This window comes from Stegostoma tigrinum, chromosome 25, assembly GCF_030684315.1.
Source record: "Stegostoma tigrinum isolate sSteTig4 chromosome 25, sSteTig4.hap1, whole genome shotgun sequence".
Classification (NCBI taxonomy): Eukaryota; Metazoa; Chordata; class Chondrichthyes; order Orectolobiformes; family Stegostomatidae; genus Stegostoma; species Stegostoma tigrinum.
Genome location: NC_081378.1, coordinates 41,826,765 through 41,839,891, shown reverse-complemented (window position 1 = coordinate 41,839,891; position 13,127 = coordinate 41,826,765). Strand labels below are relative to the sequence as shown.

Below are 13,127 nucleotides of genomic sequence, written 5' to 3'. Positions count from 1 at the left end.
ACATTTCGCTTAGCCACTGACACTTCTGTTGGGGGGGCTTGACGGTTAGTTTGCACCACATGTAATCCCCCACCACCAGCCTATTTATTTCAATGGCCAGTGTGTTTTACATAGGTATACACGCAACTCAAAGGCAACACTGCTCCCCGGCCATCAGTGTATCTTTCCATTCGACCATTACCTCTTCCCTTGCTTTTCTCTCGGCCTCATCCTGCTGTCGCTTTTGCTCTTCCTCTTCTCGTACCTTCCTGCGCCCTTCTCGTTTCTTCTTCAGCTCCTCCAGCTCCACCACAGCCTCCTGCTGCTTCTGCTTCATCTTTTCAAACTCTTCGCTCTCCTTCACATCCTGACGACGTTTCAACTCTTCCAGCTTCCTCTCTGCCTCCAGCTTGGCTGCTGCTTCTTCTGCTTCTTGGCTCAGCTTGGACTCGGAGCGGCTACACTCCCCCCCGCCAAAAGGAAAAAGGCAGAATGTTATGAGGCAACACTTTGTGGATTCTACTGGCAACATCAACACTCTTTTAAATAGCTCTACTTTCTGCAGCCATTTTAACAAACACATACCGCCTTCCATGCAACCTGGGGGTTTGCAAAATGCTTTAAATACAAAGACTATCTTGTATGGCAGATTCAATTCATACACTGTGCTTCTATTATGCAAATTCAATTTGATACAGCCAAAACAGGCAAGCCTAAATCAGGCGAAGTCAATATCAAATATGCAGTGCTTTAAACTCTCTGAGCTTAGGTTTAGTAAATCTTTAGCCTGTTAAGATTGCCAACAAATTCAAACACAGGAGGCTATACAGAGATGAGACAGACGACAGAATGGGCAGGTGAAAAGGCGAAGGGAAGGCTCACTCCGGAGGGACTTCCACCTCCAAAATGAATCAATTTTACTTTGAAAAGCCTACATTGCAATTTTCATGTTTTGGATCCACAGTTTGGATTTCCACTCCAAATAAAAGATGGTTAATTACTGATTTAAAAAAGAACATTTACTTTGCTGCTATTCTTGATTAGTATTTATATCAGAGAGCTTCGTCAATAAAGGTACATTTTAGCATTCCAGAGGGGAAACCTTTTCCAAGGAGATATGGGAATTATAATGTTGCCTTCCAAAATCTGAACCATGCTCCATTTAGGTTTAGAGGTGCCACTTACAGGATATAATCTCAGCATTTACCTTTCAGTTCAACAGGACTGCTTTGGTATAAACATTCAAATGAAAATATAACAGTGTCAATACAGTCCCATCTTTGATAATAAGAAAACTTCTGCATTTGTGTGGCACCTTTACAGATAGTGAAGTATATTTTTAACAACAGTGTGGAAGCTTGCTCATAGCAAGGCTCTGTATTCAGGTAAAAGTTCAGATAGTCCGTTTCACAAATATTTGTTCAAATAAAGGCCAGGACATGGGGGAAGTGGGCAGGAATCATCACTCCCCGTCATCAAAAAGTGCCACGTGACGTTTTTATTTCATTGGAGAGACAGCTGGCATTTTTGCTGAGAAATATCATCTCTGGTAGTGCAGCGAACCCTCCGTTTGCTGATTAAACCTGGTTATTGTAAAATTCCCGCTGAGGAGATCACTTGGAGACTCACTCCAGGCCATCTGCAGAGAGGGTACGTATGTGCATCACAGTGGGAGGGAAGTGGAAGAGAAAATTCTACTAAGGACACAGTGGTGGCTAACAATGTTGTGTAAATACTTTATTTCATAAACCCTTAATTTTCACAATTCATGTGATTGTCCCAGTCTGTTTAGTGTCTACATACTCTGTTATGTTCAATGAATCACTCCTTGGACATTAACAAGGTGCAATGACTGGGGATAAAATCTATCCTTTATAAGGAGAGATGGCAATGTCATTGGTTACTCTGGCACCTTGTCCTTTCCTAGTCTGTAAAACCTGCACTGGTCCTTCTGTCAACCTAAGTCTGAAACTTGGGGTAAGTTGGGAAACTTGTCGTACTTTTTCAATCTTTACTTTTTGCGACAACTCTGGGAGTAGCAGGTCTTGATTTGCACAGCACTGCTCCAGTCAAGAAAGAATATCATGAGGCCAAGCTGCAGCACCAGTGGGTAACATGCTCTCAGAATCTATGAACGCTCGCTAAAATAGCAATTCTTCTAAATTATCCATCTCCACAATGAATTCTTCAAATTCTGCCAAAACCACAGTACTATAAATAATATCAGCATTATTTGTTACCACGGAGCCAATGTGGGGACTTTGACGTATCAAAGCATTCAAAGTGTTTGAATCAGAAAAAAAAAACTGATGTGTGTAATCAGCAGAAAATTGCATTTTTGAAGGCTGACTTCAGCTACTCTAACAGTGTTATGACTTCACACCAGTCTGGCGATGCTACACTATGCTATTGATTTCATGTTTAAACAGATGCAGCTATTTGTCGAACTTATAAAAGAAAATTAAAATGGGAGTCACTGGAATCAAACATTACGTTGTTTCCGAGTGTATCATCCAGGGTCTCAGTGACAAGGTAAGGTATAGGGATGTAAATACATCTGCACTTACCTTATTGCTCTTTCCATTTTTGTATGTTTCTGTGTGATCTCCTCATGAAGAGCCTCCCCGTTCTCTGGGCCCGATTTGGATATTTTCGTCTCAACAATTTCTTCCTTCCATATCTCACTTTTCTGCAATAGTTTTTAAAAACAAAGTCAAGAGGTTGATTCTTCACGAATATGTTGTATTACAACCAGTCGGATTCAGTGCTCTGGAGCAATGCCCAGATGATGATACTAGAAGCATCACAAAGGTACAATTTATTTTGATGACTTCTCAGTGACAAAGCTAGCGAGTGTCAATTATCAAGCAAGAAGCAGCCATGACATCAAGAATATATGAGTAGGATACTCATCACAGTCTCAGCAGGTAGTACTCCTTCAGGATAAACAACCACCTGTATAAATGAACTCAGAGATAATGGGAACTGCAGATGCTGGAGATTCCAAGATAATAAAATGTGAGGCTGGATGAACACAGCAGGCCAAGCAGCATCTCAGGAGCACAAAAGCTGACGTTTCGGGCCTAGACCCTTCATCAGAGAGGGGGATGGGGGGAGGGAACTGGAATAAATAGGGAGAGAGGGGGAGGCGGACCGAAGATGGAGAGTAAAGAAGATAGGTGGAGAGGGTGTAGGTGGGGAGGTAGGGAGGGGATAGGTCAGTCCAGGGAAGACGGACAGGTCAAGGAGGTGGGATGAGGTTAGTAGGTAGCTGGGGGTGCGGCTTGGGGTGGGAGGAAGGGATGGGTGAGAGGAAGAACCGGTTAGGGAGGCAGAGACAAACCATTTCCACTCCCCCTCCCATTCTCTAGATGACATGTCCATCATGGGCCTCCTGCACTGCCACAATGATGCCACCCGAAGGTTGCAGGAACAGCAACTCATATTCCGCCTGGGAACCCTGCAGCCATATGGTATCAATGTGGACTTCACCAGTTTCAAAATCTCCCCTTCCCCCACTGCATCCCTAAACCAGCCCAGTTCATCCCCTCCCCCCACTGCACCACACAACCAGCCCAGCTCTTCCCCCCCACCCACTGCATCCCAAAACCAGTCCAACCTGTCTCTGCCTCCCTAACCGGTTCTTCCTCTCACCCATCCCTTCCTCCCACCCCAAGCCACACCCCCAGCTACCTACTAACCTCATCCCACCTCCTTGACCTGTCCGTCTTCCCTGGACTGACCTATCCCCTCCCTACCTCCCCACCTACACCCTCTCCACCTATCTTCTTTACTCTCCATCTTCGGTCCGCCTCCCCCTCTCTCCCTATTTATTCCAGTTCCCTCCCCCCATCCCCCTCTCTGATGAAGGGCCTAGGCCCGAAACGTCAGCTTTTGTGCTCCTGAGATGCTGCTGGGCCTGCTGTGTTCATCCAGCCTCACATTTTATTATCTTATATAAATGAACTGTTGACTTTGTCTAGATGATACCTACCATGCAGCTAGAAAACTGGCACAATTGCAAAGCAGCTGAAGTACCCATAACAGGTCAGCTATCCAACTCATAACAGCTCTTTGTCTCTCATGCCAGATATTTGATACCATATAGGTCCTTTCAGAACATTAAAAATTAACTGCACAAGAAGTGAACACTGCACCTCTGTTATGAGCTCGCCTGTGACTGTGAGGTAACCATATAATTCAAGCATGTTGGCAGCACTCTTCATTTTAGTGATATTAGTCTCATATTGTAGTGACATGATTCTATCGCTGGATCATGCCGTCTAAATATCGAATTTATTAAAAGAAGCAAGATTGTAGATCAATGAGTGCTGGTGTCTTACCGGCATACTGAATAATACTGTGTATACTTTTACAATTCTTATCAGTGCAGTAGGCAAACCATTAGATTTTACCTTCATCCTTTCCCTATGCCCTGGTCAATCTGTGCCCATTCTATAGCATAATGTCATAATAGCAGTTTAGACAAGGAATAAATTCAGAAAACAAAACTTAGAAGCCTAGGTGATGGTTAGAACTTTTGTTCCATTGTAGCCAGATTATGGATTCAAGTCTTCCATTAAAATTTAAACGGAGTATGCAGTGTAGTGGTTAACGAGCGCTATGTTGTCAGAATGGTAACATGGTTAACATGTTAAAGCGAAGTCACAAATTGCAATTGTGACAATTCAATCACAACTAAAATCGAAAAGTCAATTGAAATTCAGAAGGTAGATACTGCAAACACAATCAAATTAAGTAGTTTGCAAGAAGTAATTTCTTTGGGGCAAAAATAAATGGAAAAAATTCTATAAATTGTGGGTTTTTCAGAACTTACACGGCAAAGATTGTTAAGACTTTCAACACAAAAGGCTTCAGTTTTCTTTCCTCTATCAAGAAGAATAAGTCAGTGTATGGCTTCCATCTATCCCCATGATCCTGCTCACTTTCTCCACATAGGGGTCCTGATGTGAGGCTGCCATGGTCAGCACTTGAAGGGTGAAACTATTTAATTCAGACCAAAAAAAACTGGAGAACAGACTTAGACTCAGCTTACATCCAAGTCAGGAGCTGAAAGTGTACAGGGATTTGGCCTACAGGGGTAATGATGCAGTCACTGTAAGGCCCTTTAACTGTTCCAGGGATTACAATCACCCCAGTTGTAGGAGTAGAAACAATGGAAGGAGACAAACGCAATGAGAGTATGTGCAGAATTCAAACTCCTCATCATGATATGCATGCAGTATTAACTCTAGGATAGCAATTTACATCTGGACTGAAAATATTTTGACCCAGGTCAGTAAGTCTGTTCTGGACTAAAATAGTCTTTCCTAATAGCTCCTATTCATATTCCTGGACTAAAACAGAGAGCATTCCAGATTGAAATCATTCAATTATACTTAGACTTTGGTTTGAGTTTCATGAAGACATTCTTGTACGTTGATGGAATAAAAAAACTGCCTGGTCATCTTGTTTCAGTTCAGAGGCAGAAATAAAATTATGAGAATTTAGCTACACTAAGGGCAAAATTGTGATGAGTAGCACATTCTTAATGTGCTACTCAAAATCATTAAACTATATGGAAAGTACAAGAGAAAAAATGGAAGACCTAAATATATAATTCGGTGAAAAAAAACCCCAACAGAACTGTGGATGTAGTAAATCAGGAACAAAAACAGAAGTTGCTGGCAAAGCTCAGCAGGTCTGGCAGCAAAGTTGAAGAAAAAAACAGAGTTAATGTTTCGGGTCCGGTTGACCCTTCCACATTTCTGAGGAAGGGTCATTGGACCTGAAATGTTAACTCTGATCTTTTTCTTCACAAATGTTGCTAGAATTGCTGAGCTTTTCCAGCAACTTCGGTTTTTGTTCCTGATATAATTCAGTGAGTACATTCTTAGTTGTCATCAGTTGATTAGTTTCTTGCGAGGTTGCCAAAGTCCATAACAGTTTATTTTTTAATTATTTTCTTGCAGTTATGAGCATATTTTCACTGGAATCTAATATTTCTGCTCTATATTATGGCAGAGCTCTAATTTTATGCTCTACTGCCCTTCCATTCTCCCTGTGCCTCCCCAGTGCCAGCAACCTCAACAATTCTCTCTACCAGAAGTAATACATAGAAACATAGAAGAGAGGAACAGGATGAGGCCATTCAGCCTTTTGAGCCTCCTCTACCATTCTTCAACAGTCATGACTGATCATCCAACTCAATAGCCTTATCCTGCTTTGGTCCCATTCGCCCCAAGTGCTATATCTAGCTGCCTCTTGAACACATTCAATGTTTTGGCACCAACTACTTCCTGTGGTAATGAATTCCGCAGGCTCACCCCTCCTGGGGTGAAGAAATGTCTCCTCATCTCCATCATAAATCATCTACGCCGAATCCTCATACTGTGACCCCTGGTTCTGGACATACCCACGATCAGGAATGTCCTCCCTGCATCTACCCTGTCTCATCCTGTTAGAACTTCCTAAATCTTTATGAAATCCCCACCTCAATCGTTTGAACTCCAGCAAAAACAATCCCAACCTAGTCATCCTCTCCTCATTTGTCAGAACCGCCATGCCTGGAATCAGCCCGGTAAACCTTCACTGCACTCCCTAATAAGCTAGAGCATCCTTCCCTCAGAAAAGGAGGCCAAAACTGCACACAATATTCCAGGTGTGGCCTCACTAAGGCTGTGTACAACTGCTACACCACATCCTTGGTTCCTGTACTCTAAACCACTCGTGATGAAGGCCAACATATCACTTGCCTTCTTTGCTGCCTGCTTCACCTGTGGAAAGGTGTATTTAGAAAGGGAGAAAGATTTAAAATGAAATTACATGAGCCTACTGGACCCACCTAAACATGACAGTAATGTTTATTTAACTAAAGGACCCAGAAAAGTTAGTTATTGTTTTTGACATAAAATAATCTTTTGTTTGTAACATGAGAGAGAAATAAGTAGAAGGATATTATGATAATGTTAGACAGAGTAGGAGGAGACTTCTGTCGAACATAAATGCTGGCTAGGTCAATTGCTCAATTGCCCAAATGCTCAATTTTCTCAGTACAAGGTTCATGGCATTCTATGTAACTTTGAAAAATTGGGATTGTGAATTAAATATAACTATGAATATTTGGTTCTAGGCTCAGTCTAAACCATAAGCATAGGTCTTAGGTTTAAAGTGGACTTTTGTTAAGTTTACATGAATTTGCCCTCATGTTGACTTTCCGTTAGTGGTTTATTTTAAACGCCTCAAACTTCCTCTTCGTTAAAACTATAGGTGAGAATGTTCTCTGTGAGCTATTTACTGTTCACTATCTGGGTGCTGCCATGCTGCTTCTAACATCTCTCCTTTCACTCCTGTTAAATAAACTACTCTTGATATCTTTAGGATCATTGTCCCCCTGTCCAGAGTGTGAGAATATGTGTACACAGGGTTCAGAGAGTTCCAATCGCTTACAGACGATAGAAGCCGCAAACTGGTACAGTTCCAAAATACGGCACCAACTACAGACACATGTCACTGCCTTGGACGCAGAGTTGGGGGGCTCAACAGGACCACTGTGGGATTGGCAGCAGGATGGAGGAGTTGACAAAACACTTTCCAAATAAATTGGTAAAGAAATCTAAATGGTCGTGTTACAAAGTTGGGTAGCATATTCATGAATTGGAAGGCAAGAAGTTAGAATTTGATGGTAAAAATGATCATCGGGAAAAGAGTGCCGTGGTCACTTTAAGAGTTTGTGCTTTATCTGTGCTTGGTCGTTTATAAATGCAGGTGCACAGAGAATGTCCGAATGGAAACATTTTGTATAGGGCAGCCAAGCAGCATTTTGCTCCAAGACAACAAGTTTGAATTTGGCCAATTATTTTAAACCAAGCACCTAGATACAAAAAGACAATTGAATTTAAATCCGATAGTGTTAACATCTTGAAACTAATCAAATAATAAGAATCTGATTACATCAGTACAGGTATATAAGATGAGGGTATTTGGAAAATTGGAGAAAGCCAACTGCCATCTGAAAGAAACCGTCAGTCATCAAAAAGAGAGAGTTAGTACCATGCAGCCCATCTGACTAATCAAAGGTAACGTGGTATTTTAGCTTAAAGTCTTCATTGAATAAATTATTCAGATAAAACATGCCTGACAGCAGAATTAACACAAGAAAGGTATTTGTGAAGAGACCAGAAACAACAGAATATTCCAGAAAACAGTCTGTGCGAACTTTGAGAGATTAAGTTATAATTTATTGCTTCTTATTAATTGGGTTTATGTTAGTGGGTCTTGTCTTTATTTAAACAGCTTTCCAGTAAAATTTAGACCAATTAGGGGGTAGTTAGTAGCCTGAGGAGGGAATTGTCAGTTTGTTAGTAATTATGTTAATTTGGTCACTGTTGGGTTAGATAAATAAATTGTTTCTTTTTACTTGTAAAGTGGAGATCAGGGATTTTCTTTCTTTCTTGTAACTACTCTTAATAGATTATGTGGAGAAAGGTGAATTTCTCTGGGTGTTGAGGGTAATTATTACAGGAGAACCTCTACTCCCATCATTACAGGTTGGACTCATGTTTTGGTTTAACTATCAGAGGGGTTCAGCAATTTCCCTATCGTAACAGTAGCTACTGGGCCCTACAAACTCAGGTTATTGTCATGGCTGTTATAATACCTACTTTATCATTTTGTACAATATAATTGTAGTCTTATCAGTGAAGATGCGTTTTTCCCTCTCCTTCTAACATGGATTCAGATCCAATGACCTGGTCTGGTAGAAGGAGAATGATGACTAACTGTTCACTGGTGTTGAGTGTCCTTTAACCTCTTCTCACTGAGTTTGTACACACAATGAAAACAGAATAACAATCAACAGCAAGAACTTTGGCTGGAATCTTAGCTTTCTGGATCCCAGGTCCCTGTGGCTATAACAACTGCAGACTCAGAGGGTAGTTCCTCATAGTCCATGGAGATAAAGATACAAAGTTATTTGGTCACAAAAAGAGGATTCTACTTCAAGCCACACACCCTCCGCTGATCTTATTTAGTATGAAATCTATGCTGTATTTCCCCAAATTCAGACTGTATAGGGGTAGGAATTCACCTGGCAGTATTGTGAGATGGGAACTAACAAAAATGATAACTTGTGTTTCCATCTGCTTCTCCAAAGTTAGCGGGTCACTGTCACCCAAGGCACATTTCTACCCTTATACAGTCTTGGGTGACAGTGAACTGGCAGACCATTTACCATCTAACTTTGGGGAAGCAAATGGAAACACAAGTTATTACTTTTGTTAGTCCCCATCAAAATTCTGCCCAAGGTGAATTTCTACCCCACTGTTTCAATCTTGAGAGAAATCTGGCAAAATCCTAAAGCAAACTTTAAATAAAACAATATATTACAAGCACAGAAAGTAATGAGTGATCGTCTCGCACCAGCAATGCTCTTCCAAGCTGGAGCTCAATTTGAATCCCATCCAGACAGATAGGATAAACATTTCCTCTCACCGCTGCCCATTAATGGTTGGAACTAAATTGAGTTCTTTCGCATTAATCTAATATGCAGAGAATATGGGCCTGTAACACAAATTACCCAGTGTGGCACTGAATATGGAAGTGTGCAGAGAATGGAAATATGCACAGGCATTAACAAACAGGGGGTTGCAATGCGCAGTCAAAGGCAGGGGAATAAATTAATTGCACATTATTTCAGAGTCAGACGGAAAAGTGCTGAAATCACAGCCACTTTGAAATTAAAGAGCATGTTGTTAGCTAATTGAAAACAGATTGAGGTTAGCCTCCCTGCCTCTGTGCCAAGAAAGGGATGGGATGCCTGGGTGTAGTGCAGGGAGAGATAAAAATACATCTTGGGAGCCCACCTGCAGAATAACAATTAACAGCATGGGAACTTAGCTTTCTGGATCCCAGGTCCCTGTGGCTATAACACCACAACTGCAGACTCAGAGGGTAGCTCCCCATGATTTAGTAAGTAAAGACGCTAAGCCATTTTGATTTTCCTCCCATCAGGTTAAAGGAACAAAAGCTGGGTGGCCTACAATACAAGAGCAGTGACTTCCCCATCAGATTGTCCATCCAACGTGACCCAATGCTCTCATGGGCATACGAATTGGAACATCTGTCCTATTTCTAGACAAACACTCAAACTGAAATCTCAATAAAATCATGCAATTAGAAAATCTGAGCTGTGGGAAATATATTTGAAAGTGATAGCTGGCATTTTGTTCATAGTGTTGCTCATTTTACCTTTTCAATTTGGTATGGCTTTTCAATCTCCTGTTTCACTATCATCACCTCTTCTGGTTCTGGTTCCGGTTCCGGTTCCAGTTCTATTTCTGGCTCAGGTTCCGGTTCTGGTTCCGGTTCTATTTCTGGCTCAGGTTCTGGTTCAGGTTCAGGTTCAGGTTCCGGTTCCATTTCTGGTTCAGGCTCCGGTTCTGGCTCTTGCCGCCATTTGTTCCACTGATTGTTCTCCTCCACCTCCCTCTCATTTCTTCGGATTTCCTTTGAAATGTCTTGGCTTTCCTCTTTCGCTGGGAGATCAAATTCCCGCTGACGCTCCATGGCTTCTTGAAGACGTTTCTGGCGTCGTTCCTCTCGTTTCTGCAGCCGCTCTGCAATATCATTATCTTCATCCATCAGAGTTTGAGTTCTCGAAACTTTGGTTTCTTCATCCATTGCACTATGTTAGAAAAGAATTTATTGTTATCATATTCGTAGTTCACGTTTATACTAATTTCTCTAAATACTATTTTTAAAGTGCACCCCCTTCCCTAAATACACCATACCCTTTGGCTAATTCACTTTTTAGCCAAACTGACTCTTTATAATTGATTAAACAATTCATCCAGGTTTTGTCAACATTCCTGCCAGATTTGGCCAAACACAGCCATATTTCCCATGTATACGATGCAGTTGTTACCATGTTGACATGACAAATATAAGGACAGGGAATGGCCTAGTGGTATTATCACCAGACTATTAATCTAGAGACCAAGTCGATGTTTTGGGAGCCCAGGTTCAAATCCTACCATGGCTGATGGTAGAATAGGACTTCAATTTTTAAAAATCTGGAATTCGCAGTGTAATAATAACATGAGAATGTTACTAATTGTCGGAGCCATCTGGTTCATTTAGGGAAGGAAACTGCCATCCTGGTCTGACCTACATGTGACAATAGGCCCACAGCAATGTGGCTGATGCTCAACTGGCCCCTGGGCAATTAAAGATGGGCAATAAATACTAGCCTAGCCAGTGACATCAACAATTCATCCTGTGAATTAATTAAAAAGATTTCCTGGTATTTTCCGCAAGGCCAGTCCTGATGTTGATATAGTGCTCTTTGAGTGACTGTATGACACATTTACCTGATGCTACTGGACCAAAATATAATATAAAAGTGAAAGGGTGAGAGACAAAAAGAGAACTATTTCAAACAAGTATCCTCCATAACTGAATCCATATCAACGTGCATCTTTGCAAAGTTGTTTGTTGCTTCATAAAACTAAGCAAAGTAAATTCAAAATTAGGTGAAAAATACTCCAAAAAACTTCAGTCACCCAAAGCTGCACATACTTTCGGGGAGAAGAGCTAAGTAGTGACCCTGACTTCCTCCTGTGGGACTTGCTACTGGCCTCAATCTTCGTTCAGGTCTTAAAGAAAATGGTATTGTTCCTACTTCTGAGAGGATTCTAGGGCATTAGACTGATGAACTCTCTTTCATTATTCGGAACGTGTCAGAAGTTTGTTTTTAAAAATGAATCTAAATCCAGGAAATTGGCTATGAAAGCACACAGGAAAAAGTCCCACCCTGCAGCTATCCTACTGGGATCAGCATTCTACATCAATAACCTTCCAAGTGATCTCTACCAGCGACTCTCTTTCTTAAATGCAGCACCGTTTTAAGCAGCCGTCAGTGATTATCATTAGAAGGGAACGAGCCTCAGGCCTTAAGACAGTCAGTAATAAATACAGGTGAAGCTTCTTTACTCTGAATCTGGCAAGAATATATAGCTTGCTTTCACTTGGAGTCATTGAGGTAAATAGCAACGGTGCATTTATTCGGAAGCTGGATAGGACATGGACGGGAAAGGAACAGAAGGGCGTATGGAGAGGCTGACATGAATGAAGATGTGAGGAGACACATGTAGAGTACATATACTGGTACAGATCTGAGACTGGGACTCTGACTGACTGGGAATGGAGGCAGGCAAGTAAAATCAAAGCATGACCATAAGATTGTGCTACCAGAGGTCTTATTCTCATTTCTGCCTCACTGATATTCCTCAGGGTAGGGAGACCATGGGCCTTATGTTAGGCTCACACCTATTATAAAGCCAGTTAACATTGTTGTGAGCTCATTAAAAGTACATCTCCTGTAACTTTCCCAACATACTTGGTGATGGCCAGCATTTGACAGCTGCACTGAGCCGAGGGCCAAGTCTGGGGTAAATGAAGGTTAGGTTTAAAAAGGTCAATGTAATCTCTATTTTTTTACAAAGTTTGAGGACCTCAGCCTTTTGAGGTTAAAGCTTTAGCAAGTCCATCGTGGACTGTGGAGAAGGCAGCATTGTGACCATTAGCATTTCAATGGCATCACCTTCCTGGCATCATGTCGTCATTGGAATAGTGGGCAAGGCTGTTTAGCCTCCACCGAAGCACCAGCTGGAAGTGGGCACTGTAATTTCACAAATCAAAGCCCCTGGAGATGAGCAGGAGGCACCTGCACAGGAAAGGCACAGCAGTGGACTTTAAAGGCTCCAGGATGGGACAGTTCATCAGGGAAGGTAGGGCTTGAGGAGGAACTGGACTGAGAGGAGGATGACACAGAAATGGGAGGTGTGCTCGCTACATGACAAGGTCTCCTCCTTCCCAAAAGGAGGCAGAAGATGACCTCCCTCCAACCCCAGCCCTTTGACTCCCCTGAGACAGCTCACTTCACAGCGGGCTGCAGTGACAACTAGTTTTCAGCACAACCCCTCTTCCTTGGGAAAGCCAGCAGCATTAGTGATGGCCGACATACATAGTCAAACCTACTCTCATCAGCTGTAACTGAATAGGAATCAATCGCACATCAATTATGGGTCAAACTGGAGAAAATCCAAAACTCTGTCAATTTCCCACTGGAGCTGGATTTCGGATGCAGA

At 41.9% G+C, this 13,127-nt stretch overlaps 1 protein-coding gene across 8 annotated transcripts in view; it reads right to left on the bottom strand.

Annotated features, from left to right (window-relative positions):
- Window positions 1–13,127, bottom strand: part of LOC125463330 (non-muscle caldesmon-like) — a 194,853-nt gene that overhangs the window by 40,037 nt on the left and 141,689 nt on the right. For all 8 annotated transcript variants that reach the window (XR_007249814.1, XR_007249813.2, XM_048554514.2 and 5 more), the window contains 3 exons: window positions 10,228–10,663; window positions 2,547–2,668; window positions 182–437 (listed from right to left, as the gene is read on the bottom strand). Coding sequence is in view for 6 of the 8 variants with exons in the window: in XM_048554514.2 (XP_048410471.1) it covers window positions 182–437; window positions 2,547–2,668; window positions 10,228–10,663 (814 nt within the window). In the remaining 2 variants the exon portion in view is untranslated. The remainder of the gene's footprint in view (window positions 1–181; window positions 438–2,546; window positions 2,669–10,227; window positions 10,664–13,127) is intronic.